General features: G+C 39.9%; 2 protein-coding genes across 3 annotated transcripts in view; one reads left to right on the top strand and one right to left on the bottom strand.

Moving 5' to 3' along the window:
• The window catches only part of USP33 (ubiquitin specific peptidase 33), a 72353-nt gene extending 61026 nt beyond the window's left edge, over window positions 1–11327 (bottom strand). For both annotated transcript variants that reach the window (XM_054980062.1, XM_054980063.1), the window contains exons 1-4: window positions 11211–11327; window positions 6220–6339; window positions 5587–5640; window positions 168–230 (exon numbers count right to left, since the gene is read on the bottom strand). In XM_054980062.1, the coding sequence (XP_054836037.1) occupies window positions 168–230; window positions 5587–5640; window positions 6220–6300 (198 nt within the window). In that variant the 5' untranslated portion in view covers window positions 6301–6339; window positions 11211–11327. The remainder of the gene's footprint in view (window positions 1–167; window positions 231–5586; window positions 5641–6219; window positions 6340–11210) is intronic.
• A 1254-nt stretch (window positions 11328–12581) lies between these two features.
• The window catches only part of MIGA1 (mitoguardin 1), a 77089-nt gene continuing 65405 nt past the window's right edge, over window positions 12582–24265 (top strand). The window contains exons 1-5 of the mRNA XM_054982027.1: window positions 12582–12648; window positions 13944–14113; window positions 18907–19084; window positions 19842–19978; window positions 22275–22401. Coding sequence (XP_054838002.1) covers window positions 13994–14113; window positions 18907–19084; window positions 19842–19978; window positions 22275–22401 — 562 coding nt within the window. The 5' untranslated portion in view covers window positions 12582–12648; window positions 13944–13993. The remainder of the gene's footprint in view (window positions 12649–13943; window positions 14114–18906; window positions 19085–19841; window positions 19979–22274; window positions 22402–24265) is intronic.

Below are 24265 nucleotides of genomic sequence, written 5' to 3'. Positions count from 1 at the left end.
TGATACGATCTTGTCATTCTAGATTCTCATTTAAAGTTACTACCCCCTTTTCTGTCATTCATATTTATAAGTCACAAAGAGAAATGTAATCAGGTATCAGGAAAGCTTTACAGGCAAAGATGGTTAGCTTATCAAAAGTTAAGAATTAACAGTTTGCACATACATACCTGAGAATGTATGGTGCTGTGATCTATATGAGACTCCCCACAACCAACATATGAGCATCTATTCTGTCAAACAAAATGGAATAATTGTAAGCCAATGCAAGTCATAATAGACAAGCCACAGTCTGACGAGATCCATTCTACACAGTGAGCCAATTTACACTCTCTGCTTAATGGCACTGTGTTATTACTTTGAAAACTGCTTCTAAATCTCAAGATGGAAAGAGAGTCAAAGGCAACTCCTGAGGCAGTACAAGAAGTATCTGTTGAAGTATTATGGTAAAATATTATGTATTAAAAATGTACTAGATAAGGGCTATAAGGTTCAGAATAGAGAAGTGAAGGTTCAGGAAATGAAATAGTTGTTTTCAGTTTTCTCCCCCAATGGAAAAAAAAAATGGAAAATTGAAGAAAGTGCCTATAAAGGGAAACTACGACTACAACTATTATTGTTGTTGTTCTCATTTCGCCTCTCTCACTGAGACTCAAGGCGGATTACATAGTGTGAGATTAGTACAATCAGTATCAAGGACATTTCCATAAACAATGTCATAGGATTCTATAAAGACATAGCATTAGCAAGGATCCAATATAGAGTTGAAGAATTGCTGAAACAGAACATAATCAATTCTTGGACTGACATTAGATAACATGAAGCACAGGTAGTAAATAGGAATACATATTCAAAGCAACAAATAATATGTAAGACAACATAGTGGTGAAGTCTATGGTCCAAACTCATTAGCTAAGCATCTGAGATCCCCTCCCTACAATACTTCCCTCCTATCTGAGTAAAAAGCCTTATTGAATAATTCGGTTTTGCATCATTTGCAGAAAGCCAGAATGGGAACTCTCCTGAACTCCTCAGGCAGGTCATTCCACAGGGTAGGGTCCATCACAGAGAAAGCCCACGTACGAGCTGCTGTTGATTTTGCCTATGTGCAGGCTGGCACCTGCAAGAGACCCTGTTCAGATGAGCAAACCTGCCGTTGAGGGACATAGGGAGGGAGGCAGTCTCGTAGGTATGCTGGGCCAAGGCCATGAAGAGCTTTGTATGTAATAACCAATACCTTGAATTGAGCACGGTACTGATAGGTAGCCAATAATAGAGTGACTGTAGGATGGGACTGATGTTCATGCTCCTGCTCACTCCTGGTAACAGTCGAGCTGCAGCATTTTGAACCAACTGGAGCCTCCTAGTTAACTTAGATGGGAAATCTATGTATACTGCATTACAATACTCAAGTCTTGATGGTACCATAGCATGGATCCAGGTGGCCAGGTCAGCCACGTTGAGGTAAGAAGCCATCTTCCAAGCCAGAGTGAGGTTGTAGAAAGCATTTTTTGCCGCTGCCTTAACTTGATTTTCTAGTAATAACGCTGGATCCAGTATAACCCCTAGGCTCTTAACTGAGTCTGCAAGGGTCAGACAAACTCCACTGAAAGTGGGGAGTACAATGTCTTTCAAGATACCTGCCTTCCCAACATGCATTACTTCAGTCTTTTCTGGGTTCAATTTCAATTTGTTATTTTTCAGCCATTTCACCACAGCAGCCAGGCAGCAATCTAAAATTTCTACTGCATCCTGTGGGGACCTGGATAGTAAGATATAGAGTTGGGTTTCATCTGCATATTGATGACATCCCACTCTATAGCTGCGAATGTGTTCTCCTAAAGGTTTGACATAGTTGAATAATATGGGAGATATTTCTGAATGAGTTAAATACTAGGACAAATTGTGAAGTATGAATATTTTTCAAAGTAAAAATATATCATATTAAATAATTCCTGGTAGACATATGAACCATATTTTTTTAAAAAAATCATTGTTTAAATGTGACTAATTTAATATGTTATGATGTGTGTGTATTACTGAAGAGTTCAATGTTTTGATGTTATAAAATTCAACTTTCTATCCACATATGCTGCTATTCCTGTTGGGAGTGTATGAGACTGCTTCTGTTGAAAAATACACCCTTGTTTTATACAAAAGTTGCTTTTCATTTTCATTGTTTTGCCCCCTGCATTACAGATGGGAAAAACTGAGATGTGTGCACTCAGGTGCTATAGCATGCAGCAGATTGCTGCTCTCTCTTATTAGTACTGGTTATAGTTATAATTTTGCTTGCAGAAAGATGAAGCAAAAGCACACATTCCATAAGCATGCCAAACAGCAAAATCTTACATACTGTTAAAACTGAAATAAGTTGACATCTGATAAGGAATTACTGAATATATTAGACTCGTGCCCAATTTTTTTTAAAAAAAACACACATTTTCCTCATAGCTTCAAAACGTCTGGAACTTTACATCTGTAGTTCAGAATATAGCTGTTACTGGTACATCTGGTTAAAAATACATTGCATGCAGCAGCGCTGAAAGATGTTCACTACCAACCAATACGTATCTAAGCATAATTCTTTAAAGCAATAAATAACACGAATCTAAAAGACTGCCCACTGCTATTCTGTTCATTTGTTACAACCTTTACAGGAAACATGATCTAGATCCCACCCTCACCCGTGGAGGTAAAGCAAGTGGTTACCAGACACACATGGCTTTTCTTTTTACAATTCCCTCTCATCTTTTAAAAAAAAATTATTTATATCATTTATACCCCACCTTTCTCCCCAATGGGGACCCAAAGCAGTTTACATTATTCTCCTCTCCTCCATTTTAACTTCACCTGTGAGGGAGGCTAGACTGAGAGGGTGTGACTGGCCTATGACCTCGCAGTGAGCTTCCATGGCACAGCAAGGAATCGAACCCGGGTCGCCCAGATACTAGTCTGGCACTAACCACTTCACAGTACTGGGTCTCTTTGCTTGGTGCCTGCTATAGTTTTAAGCACGCAAAGATGTTTTTATTTTCCAAGGTCTGGGCTGGTATTTAATAATCTTTTCTTGTCTTATTTGATTTGTGCTGCTAACCTTTTAATGACATGCTGTTGTGATTTTACTGAGTTTATACATTTATATATTATTGAGTTTATGTTGTTTTGTTGTTCTTATTGTTATTGATACTTATAAACAAACTATGTTATGCTATTTGTTAGTAATTAAGATATTAGTTTCTTTCTTAAAAAAGTAGAATAGATTTTTAATAAAAAGGTGCAATCTAAAGAGTTTTGAAATCAACAGCAAATGTTCATTGATATGAATATTTGCATAATGCATTTTTATGAGCTCATTTTAATTCACTGCTACATACCTTTTAGTGAGACCTGCATAAGGTACCATGCTAGAAGCTGCTAGAAATATAATCAAGAGTTGCAAATGCTTCACATGCCAAAACCACTGACCTCAAAATGTTGCACAGTAACTAGTGCAGAACTGCAGCCTGTAAGAGCCATTTCATTCATGTAAGTTCCACATAAGTAGCTGTTTTAGCCTGCAGTCAAAGAAGAAAGTGTTGTGGCACCTAGAAGGCTAACTTAGTATGGCATATACTTTTGAGAGGCAGAGACCACTTTTGTAAGATGCATGCAGGTGCCACAAGACAGTTTTCATTCAGACAAAAGGTCCTGTATTTTATTTTGTAAACTGAGTAAGACATTAAAACAAAAACCTTTTAATTTTGTTTTTTATAATTCAGTATCACTGACCTGATTATTAATCAGCAAAGACCTAGTTATCACATGCTCATTTCCTGCACAAACTATTTCCGTAAGTATTTACAAGTAATTGTCATTTATTTAAGAGCCCCATAGCACAGAGTGTTAAGCTGCAATACTGCAGTCCAAGTTCTGCTCACAACCTGAGTTCGATCCTGGCGGAAGCCGGGTTCAAGTAACCAACTCAAGGTTGACTCAGCCTTCCATCCTTCTTAGGTCAGTAAAATGAGTACCCAGTTTTCTGGGGGTAAAGTGTTGATGACTGGGGAAGGCACTGGCAAACTACCCTGTAACAAAAAGTTTGCCAAGAAAATGATGTCATGCGACATCCCCCCCTCCCCCCAGGTCAGTAATGACTCAGGGGACTACCTTTACCTTTATCATTTGTTTACAGAGATTTCTCTGTTGGTGTACCTAAAAGTAGTTAAAAATAGTTTGCATTCTAATAGGGATACATATTCCCAACCTTTACAAAATGGGTTTCTAACTAGGCATTTTTAAATAAACCCAACACTGAGAAAATTCATACTGGAATATCTGTATCTAAGCAAAATATTATACAAAAGAGAAAGCAAGATCTAGATGACTGCAACAGAAATATCACAAAATGGTATGAAGCACATAAAAACAGTTAAAAGCTGTCAGGCAATAGGCTACACAGTTATTTTGTACCAAATGCCCATGATTAAAACATATTCTGAAGTGAAGACATGTCATATTTAACATGTGCATGCATTCACTGATTTATTTGTAAACCTGCCATTCCTGTTCTCATTGCTTTTTAACAGCATGTTCTCCCTAACAAGGCTGTTATAAAACTGGTATTTTGCAAAAATGTAACACATTGATACGCCAAAATTGTATTTGAAAAACTGATAAACCCAAACATGGTTTTCTTCAAAAAAGGGCACATGCCACCATCATTTCCAAGTATATGTCTAACTTGAATTTGTTAGAAATGAAATTGAACATGGAATTTTAATCAGAACATAAACTAGGACGCAGGGCTGCTGAGTTAAAAAACATAGGCCATATAGTATATTTTGTCAAGAAACTGCCTAGATATATTCTGACAATCTCTACTGATGAATGGAAGCTGCACAAGAGCAATGCTTGGTTTACTGAAAAATCAATATATTTAATTCTGAACAAAGGCTTAGACTGCAGATCAAAAACCTCTGTTCAACAGGGCCACATTCAGAGAGGAGGGATTTATACAGGTCAGAGTTAACTCCCAAGTTTGCACAAAGTTCCAAAATAAAAGTGAAAGGGCTTAAAATCTCCCAAAAGGAGAATACCACCTGAGATCTCAGATAGCATAGCAATCACAGTAAGACTGGAGACTTTCACTCTACAAAGGCACTGGGCTGAGTTTTAAAAAGGAGAAGTAAGAGAAAGTGGTAAGGAGAGAGAGAAATTGGCAAGAGGGGCAAAAAAAGGGGACGGACTCTTGCAGGCCTCCCAGCTTGTATATTGCACACACATACAATGTACGATAGCTAAGAATATAAGTAATGATGGATTAGACTGATGGTCCATCTTATTCAGCATTCTGTTTCCACCAACAGCCAATCAGATGCCACAGGGAAACCTATATGTAGGGTCCATAGATAAGAGCACTTGCCTGTTGACTACTCGACAGTATGTAACAATCAGTTCTAGTATTATGGGAGAGGAAGAAAATTCTCTACCCATTTTTTCTGCATAATTTTGTAGGCCTCTTATCTTGTGATGTCTAAACTAAAATGCCCCAGGTCATTTAGCCTCCCTCACAGGAACACAGAGAAATCACATATACTACATGTTTACCTCCAAGCATGCCCAAAGATTTGGTCCTTTCGCTTTACAGTCCAGGCAAGTGCCCTGTTAATTAAAAATATAAATTGCATATTACCAGTTAATTAAGACAAAAGGGTAGGAAACACAAAGTTCTCTTATCAGAGGAAGGGAGCTCTGACTCTCGAAAACTTGTATCATGAATATCTGGAACTCCAAGGGGCTCAAATCCTGCTGTTCACTCATTGGAAAGATTATGTATTTGCTAGCTGATGAATTCAAGGAACATGTCTTTATCTTAAATAACAAGATTACTGTTGATATACCCTGCACTAATCTGATGCCACTGGTATAGATATATTGCATATTTTTCTGCCTGCATGAACTTCTGCTGAAGGCAGAATAATATTTGATTTTATGTTAAGTAGTATGCTCACTGCCAATTTTAAGCTTTAGAAGAACATTTTTATGTTTTTATTTTGCTTCAAATTCTATATTCATTTAGGTTCTCTCAGACACAGAAAAGCAGCTTTTAAAAGCTTATTTCCACAGTAACATTAATAAGGCAAACATGCTGCATATTCTTCACCTAGAACTGAAATGCTCATACTAGTAATTAAAATCTAAACTAATCACTATCAGGAGAGGTAGAAAATTGCAACTCACAAGTGATTTGTGTATTAGATCTTCCTTTGTTATCTCACCAACGGATTCCAAATGTGGACAATCATTGCTCAATGCTGTCATTTTAGCAGTGGTTGTTTCAAAATCAGGAACTACCTACATCTTTTGAAGAAAAAACGGTAAGCATATTTTGAGATATTATTGCTTGAAACAACATTACAGTGCTTATGAGGAAGACTATGTGATCTTATGCAATTAATGCCAACATTGAAAAATAAATAAGAAATAAAATATACACACATCTTAAAAGGGTTGCTGCTATTTTATGCAGATTAAAGACACCAGGACATTCCTAAAAAGTGTTTCTGCCAAGATTGCTACTTTATTCCTCAGTGAGAACAAACTTTCTGACCCATACCACATTTTAAAGTATTACAAAGGGAGGTAACAGCAACCTGTCTTAAATAGTTCAATACAAAGCCAGGTCAATAGTCTTGAAAACATCATCCAGGGCTTGCTATTGCACCAATTTGCCAACCTAGAAACATCGCTGAACATGGTAGGTCTTCAGCTCTGGCCACCATGTTTTGGGATACAGTAGCAAGTTAGATTCAGAAGACTGGGGAGGATTGTCATGATGCTATGATAAACAATCTTCCTTAACGGGTACCTTGTTCCTCAGTACATGGACTTCAAGTACATATATGTTTGGCAGTGGGTTTGGAATAAGGACTGGAGGTTGTGATGGTATACTGTCTGCTCCTGCTTCCCAACATTTTCTTTAGTTCATTGCTACCACACTGTATCTGCTCAGAGACACTCAGCACTGATGTTCTTTTTTAAATATTTAAAACACCAGCACTGGTGTTCTTTTTTAAATATTTAAGATGTTTTATTGGTTTTTAAGATATTGTATTTATATTATTGTATTCAGGGGTCATTTTGTTGAAAAAGAGCTGCAGGAACTTATTAGCATAACTCTTTGGCATATGCCACGCCCCTTGCCACCACCGGAAGGGTGTCATTAGCATAACTGATTTGCTTATGCCACACCCCCTGACATCATCTATCCTGGCTGATTTGGACCCAATCCTGGCCATTCAGAGCCAAAACTGGGCCCAAAATGGCAAAAAGGGGTTGAAAAGGGGCACAAAATGGTCAGGATCGGGCCGCTGCTGAGCGGGAGAGTGATCCACCACCCATCAGAGGCCTGATTCTGGCCATTTGAGGACCAATCCTGGCTGTTTTGGGCCCAATCCAGGCTGAAACGGGCCAAAATGGCCAAAAATCAAGTGGGCGGGGCCACCTGACGTGACCTTTTTGGAGAACTACCGGAACTGCGTTCCTGCGTGTTCCCCCTCAAAATGAGCCCTGACTGTATTAATTGGAATCCGCCCTGAGCCTGCTTGTGCGGGGAGGGCGGAATACAAATAGAATAAAATAAATAAATAAATTGTTTTAAGCAGTCCAGAGCCATTTATATTCTGGCCCTGAACAGGATTTTGAATTCCTGATAGCACACTGTTACAAGTTTGAGACACTCTTTGCAGATGAAATTACTTCTGTGTTTCAACTTGAGTATCTGTAAAGTATCATCAAGTCACAGCTGACTCCTGGCAACCCCACAGGGTTTTTAAGGCAAGAAATGGACAGAGGTGGTTTGCCATTGCCTGCCTCCGCACAGTGACCTCCGCACAGGACTTCCTTGGTAGTTTCCTTTCCCATCCAAGTAATAATCAGGGCTGACCCTGTTTAGCTTTCAAGATTTGACAAAATAGAGCTAGGCTGAACGATCCAGGTCTGGGCTTCTATTTGGGACTCCACATATATCTACAACTTATACATTTAACGTGGGGTTCAACTTGGGTCTCCACATTAAATTTAACAGTATATGTATACATGTTCCCGAGGCTTCTTCTGGTCCTATTTCTGTGGATAATTTTCTGCTTGTTTCACCTGAAACTGCAGATTATTGGGGATGTGCATTCCACTAATTGCATTCTTGCCTCTTAAGAGCTTCCAGGGAATAGCTGAATCAGTAGTTAGAATGGATAATAAATGTTTTGAAGGAAGCCATAATTTGTCCTAACTAAAAAAATTCCTGTAGGTTCAGGGTTTGAATAACTTCCAAGCACTGAATCTACCCTTCTTGAGCAGGATGCTGAAGAGAATGTGGCAGCGTAATCCCAAAATGTTCTGGATGAGCACAATATGGCACTGAGGAAGTAACTGCTTAAGCCCTTTCTTGGGAAGGAGATGAGTAAGAGGAGGAGAGCATCTTAACTGGTGCTCCTAGATTGCTCACCAGCTTTCAATACCATCAACCATAGTACTATTCTGGGACAATCGGCCAACAGCCTTAGGAAGAACTACTGTGCAGCGGCTTCAGTTCCATCCGGCTCAGAGATCTTTAAGGTTATGCTAGAACAATATTGCTCAGCACCTTGGCTAATAGGGACATTCTGTAGGGTTCCACCCTCCATGCACCAAGAAGACCCCATACTCACAACACGTCACTATACAAAACTGCTCCATGATCACAATAGTATGTGAAACCAGGGCATCAATATAGAGAGACTAACATATAGGCACCTTAAAGCTATTCAAGCTATCATTCAAGCTACATAAAATTTAAAAAACTCAACAGTTACAGGACATAGTCATCTTCACTGAAAGCCAGATAACAGCTTTGAAATAAGTACACATTTCAGTCATTCAAAATAAGTGTGTTACAACTTATATGAAAGTATTTTAAATACAAAAGAGGTAAGAACTTAAGAATATACGTATTCTGCAATTGCATCTATATGTACATGCAACTGCATATGTATTTAAGATTTTCCATGAATAAAGAATAGATCTTGGCTGAAAACGAACTGCAATAGTTTCGCTGTACAAGTTCTGGATAGTATTTCTTTTCTTATGAGTAACATAAATCTACAATTATAAAGTTCTTAAATTATGTATAATTTAGGGTTTACACGGAGTTACAAGCAGCCCCTTGACATAAGAACTGTTGATAACTGGCTTTTTTGCTTTTATTTTTAAAGCTGCTGGAAGACACAATATAATTTTCCCTTTGTATTAAATGTCTTAGCATTTGTACATTCATTATTATCAGCCTTAATTACTGCTAAAAACCAACAACGTGATCTGTGCAGCACCAACAATGCAGTTCCTGCCCAATCAACAGGGCCTTCTCATTCTATGGCAAACATTTATCCCTTAATCCCTTTCAAATACATGTGCTCTTTGAAAGAAGGGGGAAAGAGGCAGAGGGGCCATAGTTCAATAGAACACCCATTATGCATGCAGAAAGTCCTGAGTTCAATTCCTGACATGTCCAGTTAAATTACCTTTGGTAGCACAAAACACTTGGGGAGCTTCTGCCACTCAAAGGAGTCAGTACTGAGGTAAATGGACCAATGGTTTCAATATAATATGGCTTCACATGCATGTACAATCCAAGAGAAGCACATTTGTAAGCTTTAATTCATTTTTGCAAATAATTTCTAGCTTGTTGAAAAGTTTCAGATGTTCTCATTGTTTCTAGCAAGCACCCCATTCAATGCAGCATTGTAAACAGCGCTCCTTTTACTATATGATTATCGTGTTTTACAGACCACAGTAGAAGTGAACACAAAACTAGCCATTTAAACACAAAATATGGAAAAAATGGATTGAAAATCAGACAGCTATAATTCAACCAATGCATGGCATCTGTCCACTGTTCACAAGAATACTTTGCTTCATACTTTCTATCCCTTAAAAGAGCCCACTCTCATACAAAAAAGTAAATGAAATCAGGTTTATTAAAACTTTACCCCACCTCACAAACAGCATAAATTTAAGCGTTCTCAAGCAGATCTGTTCACAGCAAGAGTTTAATAGAATCCCCACTCCATTGTCCAAAAGGAATATGGACAATGTTCTGTCCACTGTTCTGCAGTGTATGCTGCAGACTGGTCTTCTGAAGTTGCACTACTGCAAGCTGCAGAGGCCTGTCAAGCATTTGAAACCATACCCTGCAGCAGATGAGCCACGTGTTAAATGCCAAGATGTAAACCAGATCATGTAATAGGTTGCACCCTCTTTCCCCTACTCCAGCATTCACACAGCTTTTCTTTAGTAGCTTTAGGTAGGAGGTAAGTTACACACTATCTGGGTGACAGATGAATTTCATTTAATATTGAAAAGGCTTCTCCTACTTTCATAGCATAGATCCCCTTGAACATAATTGTCTCTTACATTAAAACTGCCCAGCGTGTCAAGAGTACATAAGTACCCACACCCCTTAGATTTTGGTTTGACAGTACCTTACCATCATTGCAAGTGGCAACTAATTGCTCAAAATTTCCTCTGAGCTTCATCAAACACTCTGAACAGTAACATAACCCTTTATTTTAAAGAAATTTGCTTATATTTGATTCTGGCATCCCTTCTTAAAGCCTCATCAATTAATTTCCAAGACAAGTGTCTGGACTCCAGCCTGCTTAAAATCCAGGACTTGTAATCTGGAAGTCTCTGTCCTCCACACACATCTGCAGATTAGGTAGTGTCACTACATAATGACCAGCAACCTACACATTGCAGAGCTGGAAAAAAGGCATGAAATCCAAGGTTTGTTCTCAGTCACTTTCTACATTTCAGGAACAAATTGGAGAGTCCGCGGTGTGTGTGTGTGTGTGGGGGGGGGAGATACATTCTCTAAAAGACTTTCTTGGGACAACAGGAATAAACTGAAGATCTTGCCACCAACTTGAACTAGATACCTTGAGTGAAAGAGGGGGACCCACCAAGTAAGCCCACCCAGAGAACTCGAGTCCACCGAGCCGACGGGGGAACTGCTGTCTGCCCCTTCGGAGCCCTCCCACAGCCTCCCTTCTACTCCGAGCGGTTTCTAGCCAAGCCTCAAGGTGCCTCAGGCTGCAATCCTATGCTTAATTACTCCGCAATAAACCCAAGCAAACCCTCTGCACGGCGTCCCCAACGAGACCTGGAAAAGGAACACAGCCTAGCCACCAGCGACTCACCACAGCAGCGCCTGCCTTTTCTGCGAAACCCAGCAGCCCAGGTCCCACCCACTCCACGGTCCCAAGCAAAAGCGTCCAAGGCTTCCGAGGCCAAGCCGGGGAAATGGACCACGCACTGAAAAGCGCCGGGAAATGGAGGACGAGAAAGGCGCCTTCCGCTTCCCGCTCGGCTCTCCGCTCATCGCCCCCTCCCCGCCCGCCCTTGCAGCAGACGGCTTGGCTGTGGTGCGCACGCGCACTGCTGCTGCCGGCAGGTCGATTAGGCTTGCCCGGCACAAAGATGGCGAAGCTAGGTTTCGTTCTGTGGCAATTGGCAGCTATAGGAGCGGAGAAGGAGACGGACACGGGGTCACCCCTTAAGAAAGATGGTGGGGTAGAAAGGCTTCTCTTTTTCTTTTGCGCCATGAGAGAAGCCGAGATAAGAAGAGAGAACTGTAAATTGCCTTTGCATTTAAGGTTGTAGCAGTGGATACAGAATAAGGAACGGAGTCACTGATTTGAATTGTGCAAAGCAGGTGTTGAGAACGTAGCTCGTGCAATGAGAATTTCAGTCCTATCGCTTAGGAGGATACACTCTTGTATTGTCTTTCCTTTGGCACTGGAATGTCCATAGACATTTTTACAAAAGTACAAGACTTACAAATTCATTTGTCTAAAGATAGGGCTTCCTGGTTATTTTAGATGCCTTGATTATTCGCCAGTATGACAATGCAGAAATCCAGGTGTTTGTCATTGCAGTAATCTGGCGGTATAAAAAAGGGACTCTTGATCGAACTCAATTTTTTAAAACTTGCCCTGTAAATGCAGATACAGCTAAGTGTCATTATCCCCACATTCAAGATGTTGAATTGGAGAGGCTGAGTGGTTTACAACAATCCTGCAATGTACTCGGCTGTTATCCCCATACTCCCGGGAGGGATAAAACAGAGAATAGTTTACCGCAACCCTGCAGTGGGTTCTCATTCTCATAATCCCATATTTGCAGTGTGGGTTTACAGCCATCCTGTATAATCTCCAGTTTCAACAGGGTGAATAGCCACACATCATATGTCTCTAATAAATGCTTTAAATTCTATCGTGAAAATTATACCCCCACCACATCGATTTCTGTTAGCGTGAAAACGAACACCAGGTCTACGTGCAAGTGCGAAACCCACAACAAACCTGCATTGAATTGAGCGCTGAGGCGAGCGGGTGGCAGTTTAGGTGGGACTCGTTTTCCTGCAATCAGATGCACGTTTTGCATCCCCAACCAACTAGAGCTAGCTGGAGAGCCCAAATGAAACCGGAAACTTGAGGGTGTGTTTTCTCTAGTCTTTCTATCTCTATGGTTCTCCCCAGCACCAGCACCGCATTTCGTTTTTTTAAAGCGGCTGGTGCAAAGAGAAAACCGCGGAGTGGCTTGTCTGGGTTTGCTGTTGGGTGCGGTGCCTGGAAGGTAAGCAGAAGAAGCTGATTCTCCGGTGCTGGTTCGGTTCTTTTTTTTCTTTTTCAGGGAGAAAAGCCCCTTCCGAGGCGGGGGCCTCTTCCGACATATCTCAGGAGGTGGATAAGTGGGAGCGACCCGCCTGTTGGATGCTTCGGGGAAACTGATGGGGGTTGGTTTTTTCAGATATCCTGCAGGTTGCAATTTACGGCCGCAGAATCCAAATTAAGGAACTGACATTTTTCAGAGTCTGAAGCGTGACGTCTGTTATGTGAAGTGGCGTTGGGGAAATAAGGGGCGGTGGTGTGGAGGGCTTTGGGATAAAGGGGGTGGCGGGAGACATTTGGCCGTCCTGCCTGCATCACAAGCTTCTTCAGCAGCTCAGGGATTGTTTCTTTTTAAGAAGCTTCTCTGTCATTCAGCTGTACAAGCTGGAATGACAGCTCTTGTGTTTCGGTGAACTGGGTACGTAATAGCTTCACCTCCAGATTTCCCATTGGGCTTTTAAAATTAAGATATTAAAATTGAATGTTAAGAACTGTAACTCTGTTTTCCCATCTCTCTCTAATAAAAGTTGTGTTTAAAGTGACAGATCTGGCAGTTCAGCATAGTGGAGGGAACTTGGCATGAGCCTTTTTGAGTTTGGTTCTACAAATTGTAGGGGATAAATAGAAAACTCCAGTGCAAGCAATCCAAGGAAACTTCTTATGAGTAGATCCAGAGGAGTTAGCCGTGTTAGTCTGTAGTAGCAAAATCAAAAAGAGTTCGGATCATGCATCTTATGAGTAGGTGTTTCCTACATCTTTGAAATATATCCTGGTTTCTTTTTTCAGATGAAGAAAGACTAGTCTCACTATTCTCGCTTTGTGAGGTTTATTGTTAAGACCTTTGTTTGGGGAAAAGCTGCTTAGAAGGCTTTAAAATGTTACATAAATTACATAAAATAGTTCTATCTAAAATACCTCACATCTTTTTGGTCAACACAGATCAACCCTAAGTGATATAATTCTTTTAAATAAGCTTAAGATGACTATTTTTCTCTGCCTGTGCTTGATGCATTTTCCAAAAAGATACTAGAAGCTATTCCTCGTGAAAGGGAATTTACATAGTTCCTTGTTCCAGCTCCAGTTGTCATTCTTTGGTGCTGGTGATGGTGTTAGCTTTCACAGAAAAGCTTGAAGGGTGTTCACTTAATTTTGGTTTTTCAGTAACATTCATCATTCTGCTGCAAACAATTTTCTAGGTAAACCTTGAAAACTGAAGCTGTAGAAAGAATTCAACATCTAGCATTTCTATCTCATTGGCAGACTAAATCCTACATCAAGTGCTTGTAATACGATTTTGAGTTAGTCAGTTGATGTGCTATGGGAAAGGAGCCATGTCAGAAGATGCTTTTAGGGGGACACGGTTTTCTTTGAAGACAGCAGCTCTAAGAGCATTTGATCTTCCTCTCTCCTGGTATTCTTCTCTAATCCAGGTAATCTAGAATTGAAATGTTGTTTCTAATATTGTTTTCTTTAATCTGCTATTTCTAATATGCATTGCATTTGGTTAAAATAGCATATATATGTGTAAACTTGCCTGTGGTTAACTTCCGTAGAATACAAAATCAAGAACTGTTGTACATTCTGATATAGTTAAAGTGGTTATATATATTAGACTTCAGGGGTTGGTTGGAAGCCTCTGCAATACCACCTTTCTTCCACTGTAGAGTGCGTCCCTAAATATAATATTTGAAAAAAACAATATTATGCTACCTTCCTATATTCTTTTCTTTTAAGGTCTCAGTAAAATGCTTTATTTGCCATAGCATCCAATCAACTTTCAGAATAAAGATTGTTAATTAGTGTACAGATTTGAAATGTTGTGAAAGAAAAATTCACAAACTAAATAGTGTTTTGACAGTTTTATTTATTCTGCTGTAGCAAACAAAATCTAAATGGTTCCCAAGAACCACACCCTTACATTGTGAGGTTTTTTTATCAATCTAAAGTTCAGAATGTTTTAGCCAGTTTTCTGCAGCCTTTGCAGTGCTGTATGTTTTGTTCTTGATTATGCTGTAATTAATAGGAATGTTTGTGGTAATGGCAACAATTCATTATTTATCATGATCTGTGAAAAGATGACAGTGGAAGTCAATTTAGAACTGGCATTTTTCACTTTGGCGGGAGGAAAAGAAATGTGTACATCTATCTGTAAAACAGACTTTTATGGAGCTCCAGCGGCTAAAAATATGACTGCATGAGAAGAAGGGGAAGGGGGGGAAATAGTATCACTTTGAAATCTCTTCAGGAGATGAAATGAATTTAGGCACCATACTATAATATGCATCTATCTGAGAGGAAGAGTAAAGGCTCTGAACAGTTGCTAAGGGAGTGCAAATGATTTGCAAAGCGTATTCAGCTAGTCCACCATGTAGAAGCAATTTGAGAAGATATGCAGTTGTACTTAGAAACTCATGCTCTGTGTGATTCAGACTCACTAAGTGCCAAAAGTAATTGAAATACAGATACAATATTTGCACAACAGTTTATCCAGCAAAGGGCAAATCCTGTGCAGAAATAGGCCCACGTGAAAGTTGTCCCAGAACATGCATGGAAGTTACTGAATAGAAAGAAAATGCACTGTATTGCATGTGCTTGGGGACCACAACCCAGAAACCTGCATTAGTTGACATGCCTGTACTATGCTAATGGAGACTTTATTACACCCACTGTAATTAACCAAGTCCTGGAACCTGCCCTCCCCTTCTGTTCATCATGAACAAGTGACTGGAACTGGGGAATAGCCACAAGAGAAGCAAAAATAAATAACAAGAGATGAGCAATTAGAATAACTTACAGTATTTTATTTCAAATAATCAAATGGTTTTGTGTAAAAATTCAGTAGTGTTTTAATCACATATTTTTATACCAAAATAATCTGTACACCCGCTGCATCCTAATAAATCTGTTCATACCCCATATAGGTGTTCATTGACCACTAGGTGTGTATTAGCCCAACCCCAATTGGGGTTCAAAACTTTAGACAGTAGTTCTGAAATGTCTAGTAATATAAATGTTGCTTTATGATACATATATTCTGGCAAGTATATGCTAAATAGTAGGATCTGGTCTTCAGATTTATTTCTGATTTTCAAATGATTAATGTTTGCAAGAAGCTGTATCCTTGTGCTCCTTACCCATTGCAGAAACAGCATATAAGCAGCGGGGATAAAAATCAACTTCAAAATCAAAATTGATTTATTTAGTTAGGATGTTTCTTTGCTGCTACTTCAGAGTCCTGCTTGAGGTGGCTTACAATTAAAACAATATAATAATGATAACAGAAAAACTATTGAACATCAGCATCTTAAAAGCTATCCATAAAACTGAAGCATACCTAAGAACTGGTAAGATAAAACCTCTTATTAAAAGCCTAGGTAAAAAGATGTGTTTTGTTCTGGTGCCTGAAAGAAAATAGAGTATGTACCAGGCAAGACTTGAAAGGGAGGGCATTCCAGAGGTGAGATGCCCTGTATTTAGTCACCATCCACCTCACCCCTGCATTTCATTTATAAGGAGTTTCTGTCCTTAAAAATCAGCCTTACAATGAAGTCCAAATTCAATACCTACATTCATGTTAAAGTCAAAATTCGAACTAATACAGTAACAGTTTATGCAACAAATTGAAGACAAAACTAAACAAAACTTAGGTGATCTAGAAATTAATTTCCGGAATATGTTTATTGACACATAGCAGTTATGGGGGCCCTGATTTGGAGAAGGACTGTGACGGGGAAGGGAGAGGTTATCTCCCCCCATTATGTCTCAGATAGAGCTGTTACTTACCTGAATGGAGAAAACTAGAGGCAAACAGCAGCTCTGGGAAGGTGTTGAAATCCAGAAAACTGTATAGGGGCAAAAAGATAAAACCATTCTTCCCCCTGTAGTCCATGTACAAACCAAGAGCTCCAGGGGTTGGTGCTTACCAGTTAAAATATTTGGGAGACCCATTGCCAGATCCTACAGTGTCTTTTTTGAATTAAAGCCTCCTCCTTTCGTATAAAAGAGAGAACTAGAGGAAAATATCTAACTTTGGAGGTCAAGTAAAATATGCTCTAACCTAGATAGCCCAGTCTAGCCTGAGGCTAGGCAGAGTCTGCCCTGGTTAGTACTCAGATGGAAGTCCACCAAGGAAGTCCAGAGTTGCTATGCAGAGGCAGGCAAAGGCAAACCACCTTGATTCGTCTCTTGCCTTGAAAACCCTATGGGGTTGCCGTAAGTTGGCAAGGTTCCCTGCACACTTACAGAGACAGCCCAACACAAACCCATTAAATTCTCTATTGCCTTCCATTTATCCTTACTTCTGCTGTGCAAAAAGCACATATACTGGATGGTGAAAGCGTTCATAGTATGAGGTCTTTTTTTGTTGCAAGCCAACACATTTTAAGTGTTACAGCAACCAGTTAGTATATGCACCTGTTCAGGAAACACATAAAGTACAATGTGTGAAAATGAACTTAAATACATTATTTTAAATAAATCTTTTTCATGTTGATTTAAATCATTTCTTTACATATGACTTAAATTATTCTACCCTACATATAAATTTTTTAAAAATCCAAACAACTACAGGCATCAAATAATGTTATCTGCCACTATGTAAAGGTAACTGGATTGCACAGTCTGTATTTTGAATTTTTTTGCCTCTAAACAATGTCATTACAAAAAGAGAGAATCACGGAAGGATGACCCCAGCAAAAAAAGCTCACAGAGCACCGTGAAAACTAACAATAAAAAATCAATCAAGTGAAACAGTCTCAAGAATATAATATGTACAATGAAATATAATTCAAGGTCCAAACATTGATAAGATACAAAACATGGTGGCTGTGCTTCTAAGCACAGAGTCAACAGGAAATTTACCATAAAGTGCAAATTGCAAAGGGTAATAAATAACAGTATCCAAAATGTTAAAGTGACCGTGCCTAGAGCAACAAAGCATTTTTAACCCAATCAATAGGAGACGTTCAACAGGAATAATCTTCATTGCAAGGAAAGTTCCCAAGTAAAGCTGAAGAAATCCATGAAGCAATCCATCAAGGAGTAACTGCGACGGAGGCACCAGTATGTCCACCCGTTTCTGTCTTTGGCTGCCGCTGTTCTTACTGGAGAAGGAGAGGATATGTTCTGTAATTTGCATAGGAAATATTGCTCATGGTAACTAAACAAAGTCATGGCAAACAACAACAATCCAAACTCTGGTAATTAATAAAGACCTCTGTGGCTTATGGTCCTTTGTTACACTTACTTACCAGGAAGCAGTCCCTGTTGAACTTTCTAGGACTTGCTTCTGAATAAATATATTTAGGAAAATGTAGCTAAAGATTATAGTGTTTCTCATCTGAATGGGCTTGTTAGAAGAAGAGATGTCTAGAAAGTATATTTGCAGTTATCTCTAGCTCTTTATGAGGCCTCACAGTTTTGTTCCGTACATTTATATATGGAATATAATTGTACAGATGACAGCTAGAGGATTCCTCCTTTGAGTGCAATACTAGCCATGTCTACTTGGAAGTAAGCCCCTCCATGTTCAATGACGCTTATGTATAGATTGTGTCTAAAGGGTACTATATACTGCTTAGAACATGAAGGTTTTGTTTGTGTGTGTGTGTAAAGTGCCATCAAGTCACAGCTGACTCATGGTGGGAACCCTTCCCCCATGGGGTTTTCATGGCAAGAGACCAACAAAAGTGGTTTGTCATTGCTTGTCTCTGCACAGCACCACTAGACTTCCCTGATGGTCTCCCATTCAAATATTAACCAGGGCCGACCCTGCTTAGTTTCCAAAGTCTGACAAAACTGGGCTAGCCTCGAACATCCAGCTCAGGGCTCAGTTTTATTTTTCTCTTACAGTTTTGTTTTTAAAAACCAAACTACCAGAAGAACTTCAGCTCAGCAACATCACCCTTCACCTTTCTGGCTCTAGCAGTGAAAACTGGGTTTTTATTGAGAACAAAATGTGATTACCAAAATAAGTACAAATGCACTTGCTTGTCTTTGATTAAAACCATGCACAATATTCTAGCAAAGTATTGCATTATAAAAGCATATTGCACAGGGGAAAGGGCTATAATACCAACATTTAACATGTATGATAAAGAAATTTGATGAAATTCTGTAAATTGCAATATGTGTTGTTGTTTCCAAATAAAATTTTACAACTGAATGTCAAAAGTCTATTTTAAAAAATAGAACATGTAAAATAGTCTTTTTTATATATACAAAGGTTAAGATCTCACCAGGCCTGAAGAAGCTGTTTGTGGTAACTGCAGTGAGTGCAATATCTGTGCTTTTTCTTGCCCATCACTTCAAAAGAAAACGTGGAAAGAAAAACAGGAAAGTGTCTCCATGGGAACCTGGCCGTCTGGTTTTAGAGTATACAAAAACAGCTGCATCAGAAAAAGGTGTGTGACCTATTTAAGGAAAAGTAAAATTCTACAAACTAGAGTGACTTGGGAGTAGGTGCAGCCAGGCCAGAGGCAGGGGATGTCTGAAGTAGGCAGCAAATGCATCAGTGGGACTTATTGTCAGTCTACTCTGGGGGACAGACATAAGAACTTTGCCTGCCACCACTTATCTTCTCTCAGCATGATTCTCCACTGAAACATATTGCTGAACAGGTATACGTGCTGTACATTCATTGGCAATAGCGTGTATGTAGTGGGGGTCTGGTCATTCTTTTCTTTTGCCTGCTCTCTCAACAAACTCGTACACAATCTCTTAAAACATACCCGTTTGAGAATCAGTTTGTAGGCCTGATGCCGGGGTAAGAGGCTATAAGGTGTGCAGAGTGCTTCCCTTAGCAGCAGGTCCAGCGTGAAACTGCATGCATCCTTCCTGTCTTCATTCCTCATTTCCTTAAGCCTAGCTCTCTGGGAAAACCATGTTTCTGCTGCTCTGTAAAGCAAACAGTGAGTGAACACTTTGTTCGCTGATTTGCTGAACTGTAATTTAGCTATTAAAGATCTCAGTATCCTGTTGTGTTATATTAGTAGCACTCTAGAACAGAAACTGTAAATGCTTCTTTTAAGATTTCTTAAAACTGTTATTGAAGCGTATAATTGAAATGCTATAGAAGTATCCTTCAGCTAAATAACTTTTTTTACTGTGTATAGTGTTTCTTGCAGCTGAAATTCTTAATCACCATTTTTTCCTTTTCAGATTCCAGTTGCTCCAGCAGCAGACAAAACCTAACGCTCTCTTTGAGTTCAGCTAAAGAAAAAGGTTCTCAATCTTGCATAAATGCAAATGGAAGCCTCTTCAGTAAATATTCAGGTTCAGTGCAGAGTTTGGCCTCAGTAAGTGTAGTCTATTAATTAGGTTTGCTGTAGTTGTAAATAAGCCATCAACTTAGTTTTTCCATAGTTTGTTACAACTATTCACCATGGCTTTTTTACTGAGCAGAGTTTCTCAGACACTTTGTTGAAGCAATTCTTAGTAATTTCAGCAGAATACTTTCCCAAGCAAGGCTGAAAATCTAAACAGAGAGTAGGTCCCATTGAATAAAGTGGAATGTGTATAAACATGCTAGGGTCAAACTATGTGTATTTAGGGAAGCATTCTAAGATTTCTGTGTGTGACTTATAATGGCTTGGAATGAACAATGATACACCATCAACTAACTACACAGTGTACATGTAATTGTAACAGTAGTAGTGGTGCCTCACTTGGAAAAGAATTATCTTTTTTTTCTTTTAACATTGCATCTGTTAGTCTTTTCCTGTTCTAGCATATGTCAGGCTTTCTTAGATATGCCTGAGTCCTTGGCCCAAAAGACTCCAGTAGGACAAATCATAAAAATGTAAACAAGTATAAGACTAGAGAAACCACTATTTCTTAGATAAGTTGTCATGCAGTTTTCATAAGAGTAAAGTAGGGCAAAGATCCCTCAATCATTGTGAAAAACACATTTCCTAAAAGAGATAAGGAATCTTCAAGACATGAATCACTTCTTTTGGGCTTCGCAGGTACAACTTGGTTGGGAAACATTTTGGTTAACAAGTGGTCTCCTTGGGTAGCGTCTAACCTAGGTAATTGAGAGAGCCATATTTTTATGGTTTGGTCCTTGGTGAGAACTGAGAAGTCTGACCACTCCCTTCCAAAGATCAAAACAAACTGATACTTGATAAGGCTTTCTAGCCAGGCAGTATGGCTGTCCTTTTAAAGCTATCGCTCCAGATCCTTTTAGTTCCTAATTATATGTTTCGTTGTCTGCCCAAACCCTGTTGGCAAGGCATGCATAGTGAGTTCTATACTCAGAATTTAATTTCTGGGGGGTGAAAGGTTATTTTGGATCAGAACTATGGGGAGCATGTGCTATTTTCAAGACCTGAAATTGCCCCATTTCAAGTAAGGACGACAGCACATAGGGGAAGGATTAAAATTCTACTCTCCGTGGTCCCTGATCCAAGATGTACTCTTGTGTACCTGAGAATTAATTTTTAAACATGGAGCACACTCCTGGAGGACAAGTTCAGGACTTATTCAAGGATAAAGTAATGTGCAATTAGGCCTTTCATGCTGTTGTTTGTTACAAGACCTTTCATCTTCGTAGACTAGCTTCAAGAGAACTCAGGCAACTAGTTGGTCCAGGGTTTTCCTTGTTAATGAAACCTTCTCATGGAAAGTTAATATCTTTCATCAGAAATGTTAAATTTAGTATCGAAAAGAGACTTCTGAGTGCCAGTGGCCCCGGTTGGGGCCTTTGCTGAGTCCTGCTGCCTTTCCAGTCTTACTTTTCCAGGAGGGAGTGCATGTTTCTCAAAGCAGCGGGGGGGGGGGGGTTGCAAGCAAGTGGTGGTTCAGCTACCTGCCTGGTCATTGTCAGAAATGGGGGTTGGGTGAGTGGGTGGGCGCTCTGTCTACACCTTCAGTTTAAGCCTTTCCCGCCCCCCCCCTCCTCGATAGGGCTCCTCTCAGGGCAGGTTTCTCTGTTGGGGCGTGGTGAGCCTGAGTCTTTCTGCCCTGTGTACCTGCTCTCTGCAGGGCAGAGTATTATGGCAGTCGGTGACAGCAAACCCAGCCCGCAAAGTGGCTACACCTCTTCCTGCCACTCACGGTCCTTTCAAATGCAGCAGTTCTACAATTGGTGGATTCTGCCAGCATTGCCAGAGCAGCTACTCAGCATTCTCTCCTGGCCACATCTGGCTGGGCTTGCCGTGCCAGCATTGCACACTCACAAAAGTCCTTTGGAGAAACTAAGTAGCTCTGGAAATCCGCTTAGAATTGCACTGGCCAACAGACAAGAGAACTAAAAGAGTACACATATTGAAGGGAGGGACACAGACTGGCATCGATTCTATGCATTATGAGCAAAGCTATGTAAATGATGACTTATCGGCCCCTTTTGTGATCTTTTCCCCGAGACTGGGAGAAAAGAATTGTGCATAATGGAATATACTGGCCCAATACTGGTTACAGGCCTCAAACTATTATACTTAAGTGTTTTGTTAGGTAAAGCAAATAGCATTACTCAAATATAATGACAAATAATTATTGTTTCTTGGGAAAGAACTAATTCTGTCCTAAGGATAAGATTTGATAGCTAGAGATCAATCAGGTCATTTACTTCCATATATTTTTTTTAAAAATTAGGTCCAAAGCGCCACTTCCTGTCCTAGCTGTGTTTGTATTAATTCTAATTCCTGGGACAAAACAGATGAAGATGATATGAAACTGGTCAATATTCCAGTAACTACCCCAGAAAACTTATACTTGATGGGTAAGTGAGAAGTCTTTTAGGTATTGCATTCTGGGTGTTTAAAAGTGTTCAGAATGAACAAACTCATGCTGATCATAGCTAGTGCCTGCTCTCAGGATATGCTGGCAGTTAAACGTGTTACAAAGATAAATGTATTGGCCTGAAAGGACTCCAAGACCAATAAAGAAAATCCCTCTGTTCTCAAGGTGTTCATACCCTTGCCAAAGGAAGAAAGCTTCCATAAACATGAGTTTTAGGTAAAGAGTAAGCTAGAGTTTTATCTCCCTGGGCAACTCCCAAACTAGTGTAACCTTGTAGCCTAGTTAGACTACTTTATTTTACAGATAAGATTTTTAAAAATTGCTACAAACCTCTGCAGCTGTAAATCTCTCTGGAGCCCCTAATTACAGGGGAAATTAGTTGTTACAGCCATCTGGTTCTGTGTGCTGTCTCTAGCCGCTGCAATGACCAAATGCAAAAAAAGAAACAGACTCAGACTCCAGATCTTCAAAGCAGCTCTGTATAGATGACTCTCTACAAGACGAAGCTCTGTGGGAGGCCATTCCTCCTTCATACAACAGGTTTAACCTGTTGGAGTCCTTGGGAGACTTGAACCCCTCCAGTTCAATGCAAGTTCCATCCTCAGTCAATGAACTCTCTGCTGTAAGTGCGAGGGAGACTTATACGCCCCACCAGGAATCTATTCTGAACCTAAGTCCCTCAAATTCTGCAGCTTTACAAGAAAATGAAGAAATCACAAAAGCAGGTCTAATTAAATTGATAGGGGATCAATGTCTCTTAAAGGCAGAGACAGTCATAGCCATTTTCCAGCAATTCAATATGATTTCAGCCAGCCTAGTCAGTTTGGAAAATCTGCTAAAGAAAAATCTACATGGAGGTTTGCAGCAAATGGAAGCAACGAATCATCAACCTGAAGGAGAGGCTGGCTACTTGTTATGGCAAAAGAGAGATTCTAGTGCTGCTCCACGCCATCCTTCTGTCTCAAAAGATAAAGCAGCAGACCAGCTCTTCTTTAAGGACTGTTTGATATGGGAAAGTTCCCAGGTTGCCTTGGAAATTGTGCAGATTGCAGTGAACGCAGGCCGCTGGGACAACAGACAAGAAGTGGTTTACTCTTTGAGCCAGCTGCTCAGGATGGAGACAGAGGAGGTAGATCTTGAATCAATTGAAAGACTTCCTAACCATCTGGATGGTTCTTTCAGCAATCTACCATCTCACTGATGCTGCTAAAAATGAGAGGCTTTTTAGGCACCTTTGGCATTCGTCCAGTTAGAGTTTTCTGGGATTTAAGTAAGAGACTTCTTAGAGCAGAACCACAAGTGACAAAAGGCACAGATTGGACACTTGTCTGCTTCCCTCAAGTTTTGATGGGAAATGTAGGCATCCTGGTCTCGCAGCTTCGCTCTCTGACTGCTGTCCAATGGACTTTTCAACTGTCACTTGTCCAACATTCCGCCAAGCTGCCTACATTTCCCATCAAAACTTGAGGGAAGCTGACAAGTGTCCAGTCTGTGCCTTTTGTCACTTGTGGTTCTGCTCTTAGTCTAAGAGGAGGTGGTCATGTTCCAACTGCCAGGGGTCCTTGGGAAATTCAGAAACAACAGAGCAAGGATAAAGTGGTAATATCCCCTGTTGATGGCAGCGGAAAACTAAGGTCTGTAATTTCATCATCTACTAATTTGGTCAGTGAGCTGAAACAAGTTACACAACCAACATCAAAGCGGGCTGAACCTTTGAAGGATCTAACTGGCTTTGATTTGCCAAAGGATACTTCTTTGATGAACATTCTAACCTCTCAGCATTGCAGTAATGTCCAAGATATCCAACAGCCTGAGATTTCCAACTCTCTGGTCAATCCATCTAC

This window comes from Eublepharis macularius, chromosome 5 (assembly GCF_028583425.1).
Source record: "Eublepharis macularius isolate TG4126 chromosome 5, MPM_Emac_v1.0, whole genome shotgun sequence".
Classification (NCBI taxonomy): domain Eukaryota; kingdom Metazoa; phylum Chordata; class Lepidosauria; order Squamata; family Eublepharidae; genus Eublepharis; species Eublepharis macularius.
The sequence above is the reverse complement of the archived record's forward strand: the minus strand, read 5'-3'. Positions and strand labels throughout refer to the sequence as shown.